A 19,150-nucleotide genomic window follows, 5' to 3' on the forward strand; every position below is an offset into this window, starting at 1 on the left:
TCATCATCCCCTTGTCATCATCCCCACCCCCCTTCATCATCCCCTTGTCATCATCCCCACCCCCCTTCATCATCCCCTTGTCATCATCCCCACCCCCCTTCATCATCCCCTTGTCATCATCCCCACCCCCCTTCATCATCCCCTTGTCATCCCCCCCCCCCCTTCATCATCCCCTTGTCATCATCCCACACCCCCCCTTCATCATCCCCTTGTCATCATCCCACACCCCCCCTTCATCATCCTCTTCTCATCATCCGCCATCAGTGGTCTTCAACCTGCGGACCTCCAGAGGTTTCAAAACTACAACTCCCAGCAAGCCCGGGCAGCCATCGGCTGTCCGGGCTTGCTGGGAGTTGTAGTTTTGAAACCTCCGGAGGTCCGCAGGTTGAAGACCACTGCGGCCTTCGACATCATCCAGCCCCCTCTCACCCCCCTTTAGTTCTGTACAGTACTCACCTCCGCTCTGCGCTGGTCCGGTGCTGCAGGACTGTCCGGAGAGGAGGTGGTCCGGTGGGATAGTGGTTCCGGGCTGCTATCTTCACCGGGGAGGCCTCTTCTAAGCGCTTCCGGCCCGGAATAGAGGCGTTGCCTTGACAATGACGCAGAAGTACGTTGGCAATGAACGTACCTCTGCGTCGTTGTCAAGGCAACGTGACTATTCTGAGGCCGGGCCCGAAGCGCTTAGAAGAGGCCTCCCCGGTGAAGATAGCAGCCCGGAACCACTATCCCACCGGACCACCTCCTCTCCGGACAGTCCTGCAGCACCGGACCAGCGCCGAGCGGAGGTGAGTACTGTACAGAACTAAAGGGGGGTGAGAGGGGGCTGTATGATGTCGAAGGCCGCAGTGGTCTTCAACCTGCGGACCTCCGGAGGTTTCAAAACTACAACTCCCAGCAAGCCCGGACAGCCGATGGCTGCCCGGGCTTTCTGCGAGTTGTAGTTTTGAAACCTCTGGAGGTCCGCAGGTTGAAGACCACTGCGGGTGGAGAGTTCACTCGAGTATAAGCCGAGGGGGGTGTTTTCAGCACGAAAAATCGTGCTGAAAAACTCTGCTTATACTCGAGTATATACGGTAGTTGAGTTATCTCTTCTCTTAAACTCCTCGCATAGAGTACAGTGTTATTTTACAGAACATTATTCTCCTCCCTCCCATCCTGCCAAGTAAATTTAGTGTTACAGACTGTAATATAGAAGCTATAGAAGTACATAATGTATATTTACCTCATCCTGGCTAGTGAATATTCAGCCAGGAAAGAAGACTCTTATACATAATGTGTAGCAGCTGTATGCTGCAGTCTATTTGGCTGTAAAGTTACTGTCGGTTAGGAGAACTTAGTAACTGAGCATGCCTGACCAGAAGAAAAAAAAACTTCCTACAGCAGGTATCACATAGCAACAAGCAAAAACAAGAGATCATACAGCCTATATTGGTAAGGCTGCCCTTCAAAAACTGTTGAATTCCGGTAATTACTTGTTTTGGCAAATATATTTAATTTCACTTAATGCATCAGTTTAGGCCAAAATTGGCTTTGTCCTTAAGGAGTTAATGTTCTGACACTTTGAGGAAGATTTATTAAAACCTGTGCAAAGGAAGAGTGGTGCAGTTGCCCATAGCAACCAATCAGATTTCTTCTTTCCTTTTTTTCATAGGCCTTTTTTTTAAAATGCACTCTGGTTGCCTTGGGCAACTGCACCACTCTTCCTCTACACATGTTTTGCTAATTTATGGGTGGGGGGGGGGGGGGAGATTTATCTTTGGTATGAAATCTAATTTAATGTTGTAATTTGATTTTCTAATATCTATGGCACTATATTTCTTCTGTTCTGATATATTAACATACGCCTTTAATATGTTGCTGGGATCAAGAATGTAATATATGCCTCATCTCTCCAATAGTTGTTGGATAGATTTGTTGATTTTTGAGTCCTGGAAAATCTTGATTTTTGGCTGTGTACATACTTAGTATTTCTGTGGTCCAGTTTATTGCAGTGTGGCTTTAGACACGTTTTGTAGCTATTAAGAATATTGTACTGTTGTCCTTTTCCAGAGTATTCGGGTTACACATGAGAGCAGTGCTCAGGATGGACAGACCGAGGTAAGGTTTCCTCTTTCTTCCGTATATTGTGCCCAGTTCTGCTTTGCCAATTTTCTGAGAACAGACTTGACACTGATGAGATTGTTACATGGAAACAAAACTTTGTATGGAAATATATTGGTGTATAAATTCTCTTTTTTTTTTTTTTTTTGTTATGAAAAAGAAAGTACATCCCTTTTTAATTTTACATGCTAGTATATAAGCGCTTACAGGGATGTTCTCATCTACCTTTTTTTTTATCTAATAGCAGAGCAGACCCTCCCCTCTCTTCCTGCTTTCAGCAGGAACGGCCTTTGCTTTGTAATTGACACTTCAGACAGAGGATTTGCTGGTTCTGTTCAACCTTCTAGCATTTATATGACTCACTGACTCAGTACAGCTTGCACACAAGCAGCACAGTTGCAGGTGCAGTTGCAACCAATCAGATTGCTCCTTTCATTTTTAAAGAGACCTGTGAAAAATGCTCTTCCTCTACACCAGTGGTTCTCAACCTTTTTGGCCACTGTACTTCCAAACGCTGAAAGTAGGTCCGTGGGTACCCCTCGTGCGGAACTTACGTGCAAGGGGTACCCGCAGACAAAAGGCGTGTGCTTACCTTTATACTAATGCGATACTTAATCCCCTTGTGCCATTATTCTCCCCTTCCTCTGATTCCCTTTTGCCATTATTCCCCCCCCCCCCCCCCATCTTAATCCCTTTTGTGCCATTATTATCCGATGTGGCAAAAGGGAATCAGGGGGAGGGGGGAATGATGGCACAAGGGTATCAGAGGGAGGGGGGAATTATGGCATAAGGGGATTAAGATAGAGGGGGGGGTAGCGATAATGGAAAAACGGGATCAGAGGGAGGGTTGAGTAATGGCAAAAGGTGATAAAGATAGAGGGGGGTAGTGATAATGGGAAAAGGGGATCAGAGGGAGGGGGGAATAATGGCACAAGGGGATAAAGATGAAGGGGGGGATAATGATTCCCCCCCCCCCTAATCCATCTTAATCCCCTTGTGCCATAATTCCCCCCTCCCTCTGATCCCCTTTTGCAATTATCCCTTTCTCCTCCTCCATCTTAGGGGGCGTCACGTCCCCTGAAGAAGCAGCATAACAGCGAAACGATCGTTGGGGTTCAGGTGTAGTTATGGTCTGGCACCCTTAATGTGATATTTTGTACTTCTGGGAGGTATCATTCATGTACCTTACCTGTTATTTTGGCATTTTCTTATTGTATTTGCATATTCTGATGTACTTGGGTCTCACCATAGTCCTATATCTTTGTATGTTTACTGGTGCTTGTTTATTGTTTCTACTTCTTTGTTTTTATTTCTTCGTTGTGTTATATCAATAAAGTTTTATCTTTTAAACCTTATTACTTTCTTGTTGTTGGGGTACGGTTCTCTTTTTGGTGTTATCAATGCAGCCTTTCTCAAGCAAGGTACATAGTGCTAATGGTGCAAATTTATACAATACAGGAAGTGATGTCACACATTTGCATACATGATGTCATAAATTTACATACAAGTCATAACATAGAATCGTGTATGAATAATACAGTGATCATATAGTGTATTAAGCGGTCAGACTGACCGTAATCATTACATGACAGAAATATAGTCACATAAAAAGTGCGAGTGCAATAATAAATATTAATGTACAGTGATATTAAAATCAAATACCTTACAGGGGCGGGAGAGAAGGGCGGACTCTGCACGTGATGGTAAACACAAGCGGCGGTATCAACGTGGTGTAAAGGCTACACGCTTCCGCAGGAACTCAATGGGATGCCGTAGACGCATGAGCATGCGTGCAGTAGGGTGGCACAGGCGCATACACTAAAGGTGAGTACTGCGCGGCCATAGCTGTGATGGGCAGAAGGCAAATACAAAGTGTGCATGCGTCAGTCTGGACGCGCACGCGCACTTAGTGATTGAGGTGGCGACGGCCATATTAGAGTAGGTATATAGTATGGAAGTACATCTCGGTACATTATGATAGTAAGGGCAGCACATATAGTGGACAATGCCACTCTGTAAGGTCCTCACTCATACAGCACATTTATACAATGGACAGAAGTTATATGCAGTTATGTATTAACCCCTCAGGTCCAATTTAACCCCTTCTTACCAATAAAGTAATGAGGGTGGTATATGGGTAGGTCTCTCCAGGACTGGAGGACAATTCGTCCACTTGCCATACGGACCAATTCATAGGGGCAGGGGTAAGGCAAACCCCAAAGTAGATATGTCCAAGGGAACATGCATAACACATAAACAGGACCTGTGACAAAAAAAGGATAATAATAGAAAGCATAAAACTCTGGCGGCCGTCAAAAATAACTTTAATGAGAAGTGGCAATCCCGTTGAGGAAAGGAGGGGTACAGTTGCGTGCAGAGTCCATCTCTTCCATTCTGCAAGGAAAAATATTAAGGTTACAATGATGCTATATGATTATTTTACAATTATTTGAGAAAGCACTAAAAATAAAAATGTAGTCATACCAATACAGATATAGACAATCTACAGAAAACAGTGTATGCACGGGATCTCAGCGCTAGATTATGATGTTAGATGGGATAGTAAAGCCAGCATAAAGGCCCATAGGGCGTAAAGTGTCTAGATTGAAGATCCACTGCAGCTCGCGTCGTCTAAGGGCTGTAGTACGGTCACCTCCTCTTTCTAGGGGGGGGGGGGGGAATATGATCAGTCAGGACGAAACTTAGGTCGTTTTCACTTCGGTGCAGTGCTTAGAGACAGGAAGATCAAGCCGTTTTTTTGTACAGTATATCTATGCTGGTTAAATCTAACTCAGAATTCACCGGTTGTTTCTCCAACATAGAGAAGTTTACAGGGGCAAAATAGAATGTAGACCACATGTGTAAGCTTTACACCACTTTGATACCGGCGCTTGTGTTTACCATCACGTGTAGAGTCCGCCCTTCTCTCCCGCCCCTGTAAGGTATTTGATTTTAATATCACTGTACGTTAATATTTATTATTGCACTCGCACTTTTTATGTGACTATATTTCTGTCATGTAATGATTACGGTCAGTCTGACCGCTTAATGCACTATAAGAGCACTGTATTATTCATACACGATTCTATGTTATGACTTGTATGTAAATTTATGACATCATGTATGCAAATGTATGACATCACTTCCTGTATTGTATAAATTTGCACCATTAGCACTATGTACCTTGCTTGAGAGAGGCTGCATTGTTGCAGCTGAAACGTTGCTATGTGTGGTCTGATGGAGTAAATACTATCCACTTTTTTTCATCACATTGGAATGCTGCAGTGATCTTTCCTTTCTGTGTATCTACCATTTGGAGACCTATAACAAAGGATCTCTGCACTGATGCTGCACCCAGCGACATTGTACCCTTAAATTAGAGTGCTGCTACCTTCTTTTTTTTTGTAGATGGATATATAGATAGATAAAAAAAAAAGCAAGAAAAAGCAGCACACCAATAAAGGTCAACTTGAGGTGGGTGGAACTCAGTGGGGGACCCCGGTCACGGATCTCCAAACTTCAAGGTAAAGGCAAAAACACTGCAGCACTCCTAAGGTGTAAAGAAATCTTGTAAGAATTTATTCCATCATAGGTGCAAAGAGTTTGCACCCATGATGGAATAAATTCTTACAAGATTTCTTTACACCTTGGAGTGCTGCAGTGTTTTTGCCTTTACCTAGATAGATAGCTAGATATCTAGATAGATATCCCTCCCTCTCTCCCATACACTTAGTTTTTACTTTTTTTTTTAACATTACCCGGCTTGTTCGGGTACCGCTCCCAGAGTCCCGTTCGGCGCTCCTGCACTGTGCTGCATCTCCGCGCGACGTCAGGGGACGTCACATCTCTCCCCAAGAAACCACGCAGCTCTCGTTCCAATGCATGGCCGGTATTTGTCAGTGCATTGCGTACCCCGCACAATCGGTGGCGTACCCCTATGGGTACACGTACCACCGGTTGAGAACCCCTTCTCTACACAGGTTTTGATAAATCTCCCTCAAAGTTCCCGGCAAAGAGAGAGTGTGAGGTAAGCAGCCGCCTGTCCACTGCTTCTGAGTAAGGAAAGGTGCTCTATAGCTTGGGCAACAAGCAGTAAACAAGAGTCAGAGAAAAGCAGCTGTAACATGCAAAGGAGGCAAGTTTGAAAATGTGTATATACACTGCTCAAAAAAAAATAAAGGGAACACTAAGATAACCCATCCTAGATCTGAACTAATCATATGAAATACTTTAGTCTTTGCATAGTTGAATGTGCTGACAACAAAATCGCACAAATTATCAATGGAAATCAAATTTATCAACCCATGGAGGTCTGGATATGGAGTCACACTCCAAATAAAAGTGGAAAACCACACTACAGGCAGATCCAACTTTGATGTTATGTCCTTAAAACAAGTCAAAATGAGGCTCAGTAGTGTGTGTGACCTCCACGTGCCCGTATGACATCCCTACAACGCCTGGGCATGCTCATGAGGAGGTGGCGGATGGTCTCCTGAGGGATGTCCTCCCAGACCTGGACTAAAGCATTCGCCAACTCCTGGACAGTCTGTGGTGCAATGTGGCATTGGTGGATTAAGCGAGACATAATGTCGCAGATGTGCTCAATCGGATTCAGGTCTGGGGAATGGGCGAGCCAGTCCATAGCATCAATGCGGCATTGGTGGATTAAGCGAGACATAATGTCGCAGATGTGCTCAATCGGATTCAGGTCTGGGGAATGGGCGAGCCAGTCCATAGCATCAATGCCTTCCTCTTGCAGGAACTGCTGACACACTCCAGCCACATGAGATCTAGCATTGTCTTACATTAGGAGGAACCCAGGGCCAACCGCACCAGCATATGGTCTCACAAGGGGTCTGAGGATCTCCTCTCGGTATCTAATATCGGTATCAGACTACCTCTGGCAGGCACATTGAGGGCTGTGTGGCCCCCCCAAAGAAATACCACCCCACACCATTACTGGCCCACAACCAAACCGGTAGTGCTGGAGGATGTTGCAGGCAGCAGAACGTTCTCCACGGGGTCTCCAGACTCTGTCACGTCTGTCACATGCTCAGTGTGAACCTGCTTTCATCTGTGAAGAGCACAGGGCGCCAGTGGCGAATTTGCCAATTTTGGTGTTCTCTGGCAAATGCCAAACATCCTTCACTGTGTTGGGCTGTAAGCACAACCCTCCACTCTGGATGTCGGGCCCTCAAGAAGTCTGTTTCTGACCGTTTGAGTGGACACATGCAGATTTGTGGCCTGTTAGAGGTCATTTTGCAGGGCTCTGGCAGTGCTCCTCCTGCTCCTCCTTGCACAAAGTGGGAGGTAGCGGTCTGTGGTCACCACCTGTAGAACCACTCCTTTATTGGGGGTGTCTTTCTAATTGCCTATAATTTCCACCTGTTGTCTGTTCCATTTGTACAACAGCATGTGAAATTGATTGTCAATCAGTGTTGCTTCCTGAGTGGACAGTGTGATTTCACAGAAGTGTGATTGACTTGGAGTTGCGTTGTGTTGTTTCAGTGTTCCCTTTATTTATTTTTTTGAGCAGTGTATATTTACTAATGTGTATGTATTTACATGCCCTACAATTTAAAAACTGAATGGAGATGGGAATACCTCTTAAAGGGAGATTTACACCTTTTAATAGCTATTCTTATAGCCTCCTTTAAAATAAAAGGATCCAGAATGTTTAAATCCAAATTCTGATCCTTTATCACTATAGCTGCTGTCGGTAGAGTCATGTGGCCTCCATGCCTATAAGCTATTTGGCAGGTTCAGCCAACATTCTAAAGGGTTATATGTATTTAAAAAAAAAAAAAAAAAAAAAAAATGTACTCTGCCGGTGTGCCGTTGGCCACTGCTCGGTTTCCAATGCTCATCTTTCTTCTGCACACCATTTTCAAACTATATTTCTTTGCATTCATTGCTTTTCCTGTGAGACGGCCAAGAACCCTCCCACTCTCTCTAAACCCAGCCCCCTGTAATAAGCCAGCCCAGCTCCCTAGCTCTTTTTGGAGTTACACATCACTACAGGGGCCTGTCCTGCAAACGTGACGTCACAAAGAGGCGGGATGGCAAGGAGATGGAGCTGCAAGCCAGGCCTCATAGCTAGGAGACAAATCACGTGATGTTGTGCGGGGTGTCCAGGGGGGGGAAGCAGAAGAGAAAGAGGACAGAGCACAGGTGAGTTATTTCCTGCCTGTTGTTGCATAGAGATAACAGGAGAATGTTACAGGACACTATGAAGCTTTTTTTCACCCTAGTAATTGGACAAAGTGGAATCCCGAAACGCATTAATGTTAGGTAGACATGTGGTTTCAATAAATCTTTTGCTGTATACTTTTGGAGTGCAGAGGAGTCCTGATTTTTGTTGTTGTATTTATGTATTATTAAAAAAAGATGTCAGGGTTACATATTGCTCTATAACATATGGAAATGAATTGTCCTAATAGTTGCCTTAAAATGTTGCTTCTCTTTTTTTTGTCTTCTTTTATTTTGAATACTTGTGATTTTTCTTGTTTGTGAAGACTGCATCATTGTAGCTCAGTGGTTAGCACTGTTGTCTTGTAGTGCTAAAAACCTGACTTGTCTACAACAAACAACATCTGCATGGAGTTTGTATGTTCTCCCCATATCTTTGTGGCTGTTTCCTACAGTCCCCCCCCCCGATCACACTGCAGCAGCCTGCATTCTATGCGTGGCTGCGTCTGCTTTTTCTGAAAGCTCCGGGCTTCCGAGACAGGGACGTGATTTCACTCCACTCCCCCTCCATTCATTCCTATGGGAGAGGGCGTTGTGGCCATTACGCCCCCTCCCATAGAAATGAATGGAGGGGTTGTGGCGTGGCGTGACGTCCCCATCTCGGAAGCCCGGAGCTTTCAGAAAAAGCAGACGCAGTCACGCATAGAATGCAGGCTGCTGCAGGGAGATCACGGGGAGTCACAGCGGCGGGCCCCCCGCAATTAGACATCTTATCCCCTATCCTTTGAAAAGGAGATAAGATGTTTTTGGCCGGAATACCCTTTAATACATTTGCCTCATGGAGTGATATAGGGCAGGGTTGAATTGCCCTGTTTTTTTTTCTATATCTGGATTGTACGACTTTTCTGCAACTTTTCGAACATGATAAATTAGTGACCACTGCACAAAGTGATCTAACTGAAATCATTTTGTGGTGAAAAAAAATTAACAGTGTAAATGAAATGTTGCAAGAAAAGTCGCCAGCCTGCGACACTTCCTGAGACAAATTTAGAAGAAAAAAGCAGTCTAAATTGTTTGATAAATTCCCCTCAATGTTCTGCCAGCATGAGGACCTTGTGTGCTAGGCGCTGCGGATGATGTGCAACCTCTAAGCTGGAGGTCAGAGGCAGGAAATGTGGCTTTCTCACAGTTCAGCTCTGGAATTACTCTTGCTTGACTAGGAAGTGATTCTTCCACCCAAGAGCTTTACTTTTCAGGGCAGTCTATATGGATGTGTCCAGATAAAGGTCCTCTGATTTTTCTCATAAAACCAATACCACATTGTTGTTGGTCTGAGAACTACGAGCAGGAACTCCTTAGACTTTCTCACAGTCAGGAAGCAGTCTGCAAGCGTAGCATAGGAAGAAAAATGCAAGTGTTATTCCAGGGTCAGGTCATAGATGGAAAGCCACATGTCTCCTTCATGCTGTTTGCTGCCTGCTTTACTAAACAGTTCACATGCCTGAGCTGTGGGCAAGAAATAACCTGGTGGGGCACTCATTGATGGCCTGGGCAGGGAGTCCTGCTGTTTTCAGAATGGGAATTTAGGAAATGTATTTTGTGAAGCTGTAATATGTAAATGCACAATCTTACAATTCCTACTGCTAGGACTTTTTACTGTAGAAGGAAAAGTTCAGCAACTTCCAGTATTACAGAGACCTTTAGATACGCTCACATAGATAGGGGTGTATGAAAAAATATATATACTGTATATATAATTTTTTTCCATATTTTTCTTTAAATGCATTAACAAATGGATTACTGATTCTCACTTGATTTAGCACTAAAAATACAAAGCTGAGATATTTAGGGTCTTGTTCTATTTATGTCTATGAATGCTGTTGTTGCTGAGCCAATAAAACCTCAGACTGAACCACATAATGCATTTTGCTCATGGTGCAGGTTAACACATTCCTCCATTTATTAGGCTGCCTCAGGTCCTAGAGACTAGATAATTCTTTTACAGTTGGGATCAAAAGTTTGGGCACCCCAGGTAAAAATTTGTATTGTGCATAAAGAAGCCAAGGAAAGATGGAAAAAACTCAAAGGCATCAAATTACAGATTAGACATTCTTATAATATGTCAACAAAAGTTAGATTTTATTTCCATCATTTACACTTTCAAAATAACAGAAAACAAAAAAATGGTGTCTGCAAAATTTGGGCACCCTGCTGAATTTATAGCATGCACTGCCCCCTTTGGCAAGTATCACAGCCAGTAAACGCTTTTTGTAGCCAGCTAAGAGTCTTTCAATTCTTGTTTGAGGTATCTTTGCCCATTCTTCCTTACAAAAGTCTTCCAGTTCTTTGAGATTTCTGGGCTGTCTGTCACGCACTGCTCTTTTAAGGTTTATCCATAGATTATCAATTATGTTGAGGTCAGGAGATTGTGAAGGCTGTGGCAAAACCTTCAGTTTACGCCTCTTGATGTAATCCCCCGTGGATTTCGAGGTGTGTTTTAGGATCATTATCAATTTGTAGAAGCCATTCTCTCTTTAACTTCAGCTTTTTCACAGATGGCATCAAGTTAGCATCCAAAATTTGCTGAAATGTTATTGAATCAATTTTTCCTTCTACTCGTGAGATGTTCCCTGTGCCACTGGCTGCAATACAACCCCAAAGCATGATTGATCCACCCCCATGCTGAACAGTTGGACAGAGGTTCTTTTCATTAAATTCTGTTCCCCTTCTTCTCCAAATGTACCTTTGCTCATTCTGGCCAAAAAGTTAAATTTTATCCTCATCGGGCCACAGAACTTTTTTCCAAAATGCATCAGGCTTGTCTATATGTTCATTTGCTAAGTTCAAACGCTGATTTTTTTGTGGTGAGGACGTAGAAGAGCTTTTCCCGTCTGGTATCAACATAGTGATTGTCTGTCTGTCTGTCTGTCTGTCTGGTTTTTTGTGGCTTATACCTGTCATTTCCTATGCACATTGTGTATTGTTATTAAGGAAGACCACTGAGTATTTATTTAGCGATTGTTTTATGTCTATTGTTTCCACAGTCAGAATTGTTTATGTATTATTTGTATATTGCAGATGGGATAGTAGGGAGGGGGAGTTCATGGTCCCTCTCCCATGTTGTGTGCTCTAGTTTATAGAGTTTTTTAACTGATTTTAGCCTTTGCTCTTTTCTATATGTTATGACATAATTAATAAAGTATAATATTTTTTCATATTGGTGTGCGCTTCTTGCAGTAGTTACTGCTGTTGGTTTAGACTTTTCCATGAAGACCATATTTGTACAAGTATCTCTTTATAGTGGAATAGTGTATCACAACTCCAGTGTCTGCCAGATCTTTCTGGAGGGATTGTGCAGTCAAACGTGGGTTTTGAATAGTTTTTCTCACAATCCTGCAAGCTGTTCTGTCTGATAATTTTCTTGGTCTTCCAGATCTTGCTTTAACTTCCACTGTTCCTAATGACTGCCATTTCTTACATTCCGAACAGAGGATATTGACATCTGAAAACGTTTTGCTATCTTCTTATAGCCTTCTCCAGCTTTGTGAGCGTCGACTATTTTCAGTTTCAGATTTCTAGACAACTGCTTAGAACCCATGGTGCTGATTGTTGGGGCAAGGTCAGATGAGTCTGGGCATTTAAAACCTTTGAGATTGACATCGCCTGGTCTTCCCAGATGATTGAGAACAATCCATGACACTGGCAGGTCTCAGCTTTGCAAAGGGGGCATTGCATGCTATAAATTCTGCAGGGTGCCCAAACTTTTGCAGATGACATTTTTTTGTTTTCTGTTATTTTGAAAGGGTAAATGATGGAAATAAAATCCAACTTTTGTTGACATATTATAAGAACGTCTAATCTGTAATTTGATGCTTTTTGGAGATTTTTCCATCTTTCCTTGGCTTCTTTATGCACATTAATAAAATTTTTTACCTGGGATGCCCAAACTTTTGATCCCCACTGTATGATAGATACATCACAAAAGTTATTTGTAGGAAATCTTTTATGATAAAGAGCACGACTTATGGCTTGAGAACTGTAGAATTGTTTTGATCCAATTCTGACCTAAATCGAACTCCTTCTATACCTCTCGTGTCCTGTTATTTGTTCACATCTTTCACAAACTGATTTCAAGTATTTTTAAATGGAATACTCTTCTTTTTCAAAAGTTTCTTTACTTAAAATTAATGCCCTAGTACAGTGGTCTTCAACCTGCCGACCTCCAGATGTTGCAAAACTACAACTCCCAGCATGCCCGGACAGCCATCGGCTGTCCGGGCAGGCTGGGAGTTGTAGTTTTGCAACATCTGGAGGTCAGCAGGTTGAGGACCACTGCCCTTGTATATATAGAATGTGTGGCCATATATATATATTACAGTACCATTATCTGTAGATATTGTCTCATGTAAAGCCAATAAAAACTCCTCCCCTAGATACAGGATAGGGGATAAGCATCTCCCAAAATCTTTAGTACAGGGCCCCAGGTCTGCCTGCTGCTTGGATGAGTAGGCTGAAGGGGAACACCAAAGATACCGGAGTACAGCACTTGGGTATCTCCGGTGCTCCCATAGACAATTAATGGAGCATGTGCAGTCTAGCTTTCCATGCAGCTGTACATTTTAGGGTAAAATAAAAGGTGTTATTACAAAGTATAATTGGTCCCGTAAAAAACAAGTTTTTGAGTTATATGGGTCTTTGGATGGAAAAATTAGTTATGCCTTTTTTTAAGACAAGGAGGAAAAAACAAAAATGTAAAAATGAATGTCCTTAAGGGGGGAAATATCCCACTACAGTGACCTGCAGAAAGCTGCATGAAGATTTTGGTTTGCCCTTTTTATTATCATTGGCTCCTCCCTTTTCAGATGGATGTTCTGATTCAATTGTATTTTAGGGAGTAGCTGATGCCAACACTACAGGAACTGCATTCTATATAAGCTGTGCTGACTCGTGAGTTTAAAGGGGTACTCCCCTGGAAAATGTATCAACTGGTGCCAGTAAGTTAAACAGATTTGTAAATGACTTTTATTAAAAATCTTAATCCTTCTAGTACTTATAAGCTGCTGTATGCTTCACAGGAAGTTCTTTTCTTTTTGAATTTCTTTTCTGTCTGACCACAGTGCTCTCTGCTGACACCTCTATCCATTTTAGGAACTGTCCAGAGTAGGGGCAAATCCCCATAGCAAACCTATCCTGCTCTGGACAGTTCCTAAAATGGACAGAGATGTCAGCAGAGAGCACTGTGGTCAGTCAGAAAGGAAATTCAAAAAGAAAAGAACTTCCTATGGAGCATACAAAAGCTTAGAAGTACTAGAAGGATTAAGAATTTTAATAGAAGTCATTTACAGATCTGTTTAACTTTCTGTCATCAGATGATTTAAAAAAATAGTTTTCCAATGGAGTACCCCTTTAATCATGAATCTAGACCTTGTTGTATAGAACACTCTTCTGATATTCTTTTGCCTGAAGCCTCTTATTATTCTCTAAAGTGTTCTGTATTTTCTCTCACCACAAAAGATGCATTTATAGGAAGTGAGGGAGTTTTACCAAGAAATGTCAAGTTATTAAAGGAATTAAAAACAAGTGACCCACAGTGGCAAAGAGCTGGAGACTTGTAACAAAGTAAACATGTCTACTAAAGAGAGAATTAATACCATGAGACATTTCCAGCCGCGGGATGTCACAAGACTTTTTGGCACACATTGGTCTGTTAAAGGAAATGAAGGCACAGATATAAGTGTTCTCAGGTCAAGAGGACAAGACACTTAAAATCCAACTGTCTACCCCATTATTGCTGACAGTGGGCATTTTCAGTTGTATTGATGCAAATGCTACAGGGGTAGAGGTGTAGCTATTGGAATTGGTTCATGGAATAGAGTTTTGAGAATTCATTAATTCCCATGGTCTCTCCCTGGTCTTCTACATAAAGGCATGGTCTGGTCTCGGGTCAGAAAATCCTATTAAGTAGCCCCCCACAGGATTCTGTAGCATCAGTGCATTTGCACACCGTTGGACCATTTTACTTACTATGCAGGGTCCAAGAGCTCCTGACGGCAAATTTCAGGCTCACAACAAATTCCATTTACCTAGGGCATGTGCAGACGGACATAGTCTGAGCCTGTGTGCAGTGATATGCCGTGGCGCTCAATTGGGGGGTTGGGGTTGCCAATTCAATTGGAAATTCAGCCCATAACTGTGCAGAGGGTTTTTCTCATAGAAATTGGTGCAGTTACTGTGTCAAAAAACACACTGGTATAAGTCTTGTGAACATGCCCTTACAGTGTGGTCTGTTGGGGTCTGATTGTAGATGTAATGGGGCTTGTAAAAGGATCTGTTCTAGGAACAGTAAAACGTTTCAGTGCCGCCAAGCTCCCGACCACAATGTGTAAATTGGGTTTCATAAAGCTGCTGCAAGTAAGTAAGGCCTCGGATTATGGCCATCGAAGGATGGAACCAGATAGGATAATACTGTGTATCAGTCTTCTGTGCTTTTATTACCTCTGCAGTAAGGTATGGGTTAACTTGATGGTGCACAAGTATCTGCGTGACAGTTTGTCTTGAACCATGGGGTTTCCATGCCCAGAACTCCTACCATTCATTTAGATGTATTATCCAAATAAATATTTTTTCACACTCCTCACGTGTGTAGAAGCTTTTGTTCCTCTGTCGCAGTGATATAATAGTCAACTCTGAAAAATAAGCTTGGATTTCTCTCCTCTAGTGTATGGGTTAAATGATGCGTAATTCTTATTAAAACAAGGTACCACCTTGATGCTTTGAGCACTGTCACACCTGCAGAGTCTTATGTCATAGGGGGGAGGTTTGAAGCCTGTGAACTCGGGGACTTGCAGATCCTAAATAGTGCAGCTATGAATATACACTTCTACAGAACAGGACATGTGTAGGAGTTGCTTTTCTTGGAAACACTATTATTTCTCTGTCAGGTTAGGAGGCAGATGATATATAGAGCAGAAAAGACTTCACACACAGTACATTCCATTAGAGCAGTAGGCTTAGGTTTTTAAAGAACAAAATATAATGTGTTGGAATGTATGTAATCCCCTCTATATTGATGCATGTCTTTAATACTTGGCAGAGTAAACATTTCCCCTTTCAATCAAGCTGCTTTACATACTATGTAGCTCAAGAGTACTCTTGTTTTTCATGGATATAAGTTGGCTTAACATCTTTAACTTACCTATGAGTTTTCCTACAATATGAAGAAAAAAGAAAAAAACGGTTTCTACCAGAATCCGTGCCATTCCTGTCCTCAGTTTGTATGCGATATTGCTGCCTAGTCCCATTAAAATGAATGGAGCTGATTTGTAATACCCTACATGACCTGAGAACAGATTTTCCTCTGTGCTGTGATGACGGCGGGGTGCCGCTACTTAGAACACGCGGGTCCACAGCGATCAGACATCTTATCCTTTTGGATAGGGGATAAGATATCTAGGGGCAGAGTACCCCTTTAAGGGATCTAAATCCTTTGCCATAGATTTGAGCAAATTAACAATGAGGGCCCTGTGTTCTCTTGGTAGCTCGCTGCTGGCCTTTGTTCTCTTGGTAGCTCGCTGTTGGGCTGTGTGGTCTCTTGGTAGTTCACTGCTGGGTCTTTTGTTCTCTTGGTAGTTCACTGCTGGGCTTTGTTCACTTGGTAGTTCACTGCTGGGTCTTTTGTTCTCTTGGTAGTTCACTGCTGGGTCTTTTGTTCTCTTGGTAGTTCACTGCTGGGCTTTGTTCACTTGGTAGTTCACTGCTGGGTCTTTTGTTCTCTTGGTAGTTCACTGCTGGGCTTTGTTCACTTGGTAGTTCACTGCTGGGTCTTTTGTTCTCTTGGTAGTTCACTGCTGGGTCTTTTGTTCTCTTGGTAGTTCACTGCTGGGTCTTTTGTTCTCTTGGTAGTTCACTGCTGGGTCTTGTGTTCTCTTGGTAGTTCACTGCTGGGTCTTGTGTTCTCTTGGTAGCTCATAGCTGGGCCCTGTGTTCCTCTTGGTAGCTCATAGCTGGGCCCTGTGTTCCTCTTGGTAGCTCATAGCTGGGCCCTGTGTTCCTCTTGGTAGCTCATAGCTGGGCCCTGTGTTCCTCTTGGTAGCTCATAGCTGGGCCCTGTGTTCCTCTTGGTAGCTCATAGCTGGGCCCTGTGTTCCTCTTGGTAGCTCATAGCTGGGCCCTGTGTTCCTCTTGGTAGCTCATAGCTGGGCCCTGTGTTCCTCTTGGTAGCTCATAGCTGGGCCCTGTGTTCCTCTTGGCAGCTCATAGCTGGGCCCTGTGTTCTCTTGGTAGCTCATAGCTGGGCCCTGTGTTCTCTTGGTAGCTCATAGCTGGGCCCTGTGTTCTCTTGGTAGCTCATAGCTGGGCCCTGTGTTCGCTTGGTAGCTCATATCTGGGCCCTGTGTTCCTCTTGGTAACTTGCTTCTGAGCCCTGTATGCAGTTGTACAGTGTTCTTATTAGATGGCCCCAGGTTGCACAGTGGAAGAAACCATGTTGGTAGAGACAGGCAATGTTTGGCTTGGAAACCTTGGATGCTGGCATTCACACTGCAAATACCCCTACCCAAACATTGCTGCTGACAAATAGCAGTTGCTTTTTTCAGCAGGACAAAGCGCACTGCCACACTGCAAAAATTGTTCAGTCTTGCTGCTAGTTAAGGGTTTGGGCCCTCCACACGTGTCAGTGTCTGCATCATTGCAGAATTGGAGTGAGACAAAAGGAGTTAGTTATTTAAAAAATAAAAAAAAACTCTTGACATGTGAAAGAGACATGACAAAAGTATAGCATTCTGCAAAAAACTGTCTCCATAGACTTCCAATAAGGTCGGTCTGGTGCAACAGCAAGCAAGACTTAAAGAGAAGTGCTTACCCGTGCTCTATTCCTACCTTAATTTAACCCTGACATAAAAAAAAAAAAAAAAAATATATATATATATATATATATATATATATATATATATATATATATATATATACATTTTTTTTCATTTTTTTTGACATGTCAACAGTTTTGACAGGGACACTATTGTTTGAATGCTCTTGGCTTAATAAATACACTTGTCCAGAGGAGATTTATCAAAACCTGGGTAGAGGAAGTGGTGAGGTTACCCATAGCAGCCAATCAGATAGCTTCTTTCATGTTTCACAGAAATCTTTTAAAATGAAAGAAGCAACCTTGCTATGGACAAGTGCACACTTCTTCTACGCAGGTTTTAATAAATCTGCTCCATCGTGTTCTAAATGAGCTATATATATATATAAAGGCAGAAAGCTAAACAGACTTTTCACTTAGGTGTCTTTTAATGGAGTTGGCTTACGCTCGCACCTGAGGAAACTTCTTTTCTGAACAGTCTAGTAGCAAATGGAGCATCTCTTTGATGGTTGCCAAGTGTACATGTGTATACTGCATGTATATCAAAGCCCTGACATGCTCCAAAATTAAAGTAAATTATGTGCAGTCAGCTTCTTGCAACACAGCATATAATGAGGTGTCATAGGCAGAAAGACGGCCTTTTAAATGCCTAAATGTTTGCTTGTGGGTCTTTGGTTTGGAAGCCGGTTCAGGGTCTGAATGCCAATTGGCTGTACTGTAATCTTGGCAGCATCAGTGCTTATTCTGGTATTTTGTTGAATGTTTCAGAATGCATCTAGTTTTCAAAAGGCAGCGACCGCAGAAAGCGCCCAGAATAGATCCGTGTCTGTGAACCCAGAGTGACAATTCCTTGGGCCAAGTAGATAAACTAAAGGAATTCTGCTTTCTTCTTCTGCTGATGTGAGTGTACAGCTGGTATATGTCAAGTAGAGTGAGGACACTGAGATACCAGCTGCTGTGCTCTTGTCACTACTTGGCTTTCCGGTGCTCTTTGATTTATTACTAGAAGAAACCTAGTACAACGAATACATCCTGCCTGCAAAGACTGATGCATTGATAGACACCGCTCCCCTGGTTATATTGCCAGGCCAAAACAAGTTGCATAGAATACACAGTCATGGCCGTAAATGTTACCACCCCTGAAATTTTTCAAGAAAATTAAGTATTTCTCACAGTAAAGGATTGCAGTAACACATGTCTTGCTATACACATGTTTATTCTCTTTGTATGAATTGGAACCAAAGAAGGGAGGGAAAAAAAGCAAATTGGACATAATGTCACACCAAACTCCAAAAATGGACCTGGACAAAATTATTGGCTCCCTTTCAAAATTGGGGGAAAAATTAAGATTGTTTCAAGCATAGGATGCTTTAAACCCACATGGTGCAAGTAACAGGTGTGGGCAATATAAAAATCACACCTGAAAGCAGATAAAAAGGAGAGAAGTTCACTTAGTCTTTGCATTGTTTGTATGTGTGTACCACACTAAGCATGGACAACAGAAAGAGGAGAAGAGAACTGTCTGAGGACTTGAGAACCAACATTGTGGAAAAATATCAGCAATCTCAAGGTTACAAGTCCATCTCCAGAGATCTAGATTTGCCTTTGTCCACAGTGCGCAACATTATCAATAAGTTTGCAACCCATGGCACTGTAGCTAATCTCCCTGGGTGTGGACGGAAGAGAAAACTTGATGAAAGGTGTCAATGCAGGATAGTCTGGATGGTGGATAAGCAGCCCCAAACAAGTTCTTAAGATATTCAAGCTATCCTGCAGGCTCAGGGAGCATCAGTGTCAGCATAAACTATCCGTCGACATTTAAATGAAATGAAATGCTATGGCAGGAGACCCAGCAGGACCCCACTACTGACACAGAGACATAAAAAGAAGCAAGGCACAGAAGAATAAAGCTGGCATTACCACTTTAACACTTCTTACTAATATGTAAATTCCCCCAACGCTGCATTGCTACCTAGCAGTCCGTGAAAGTGGTGCTGA

General features: G+C 42.8%; 1 protein-coding gene across 2 annotated transcripts in view; it reads left to right on the forward strand.

Annotated features, from left to right (window-relative positions):
• The window catches only part of UCHL3 (ubiquitin C-terminal hydrolase L3), a 69,487-nt gene that overhangs the window by 32,367 nt on the left and 17,970 nt on the right, over positions 1-19,150 (forward strand). For both annotated transcript variants that reach the window (XM_056555534.1, XM_056555535.1), the window contains one exon: positions 2,050-2,097. In XM_056555534.1, coding sequence (XP_056411509.1) covers positions 2,050-2,097 — 48 coding nt within the window. The remainder of the gene's footprint in view (positions 1-2,049; positions 2,098-19,150) is intronic.

This window comes from Hyla sarda, chromosome 2, assembly GCF_029499605.1.
Source record: "Hyla sarda isolate aHylSar1 chromosome 2, aHylSar1.hap1, whole genome shotgun sequence".
In the NCBI taxonomy this organism is placed as follows: Eukaryota; Metazoa; Chordata; class Amphibia; order Anura; family Hylidae; genus Hyla; species Hyla sarda.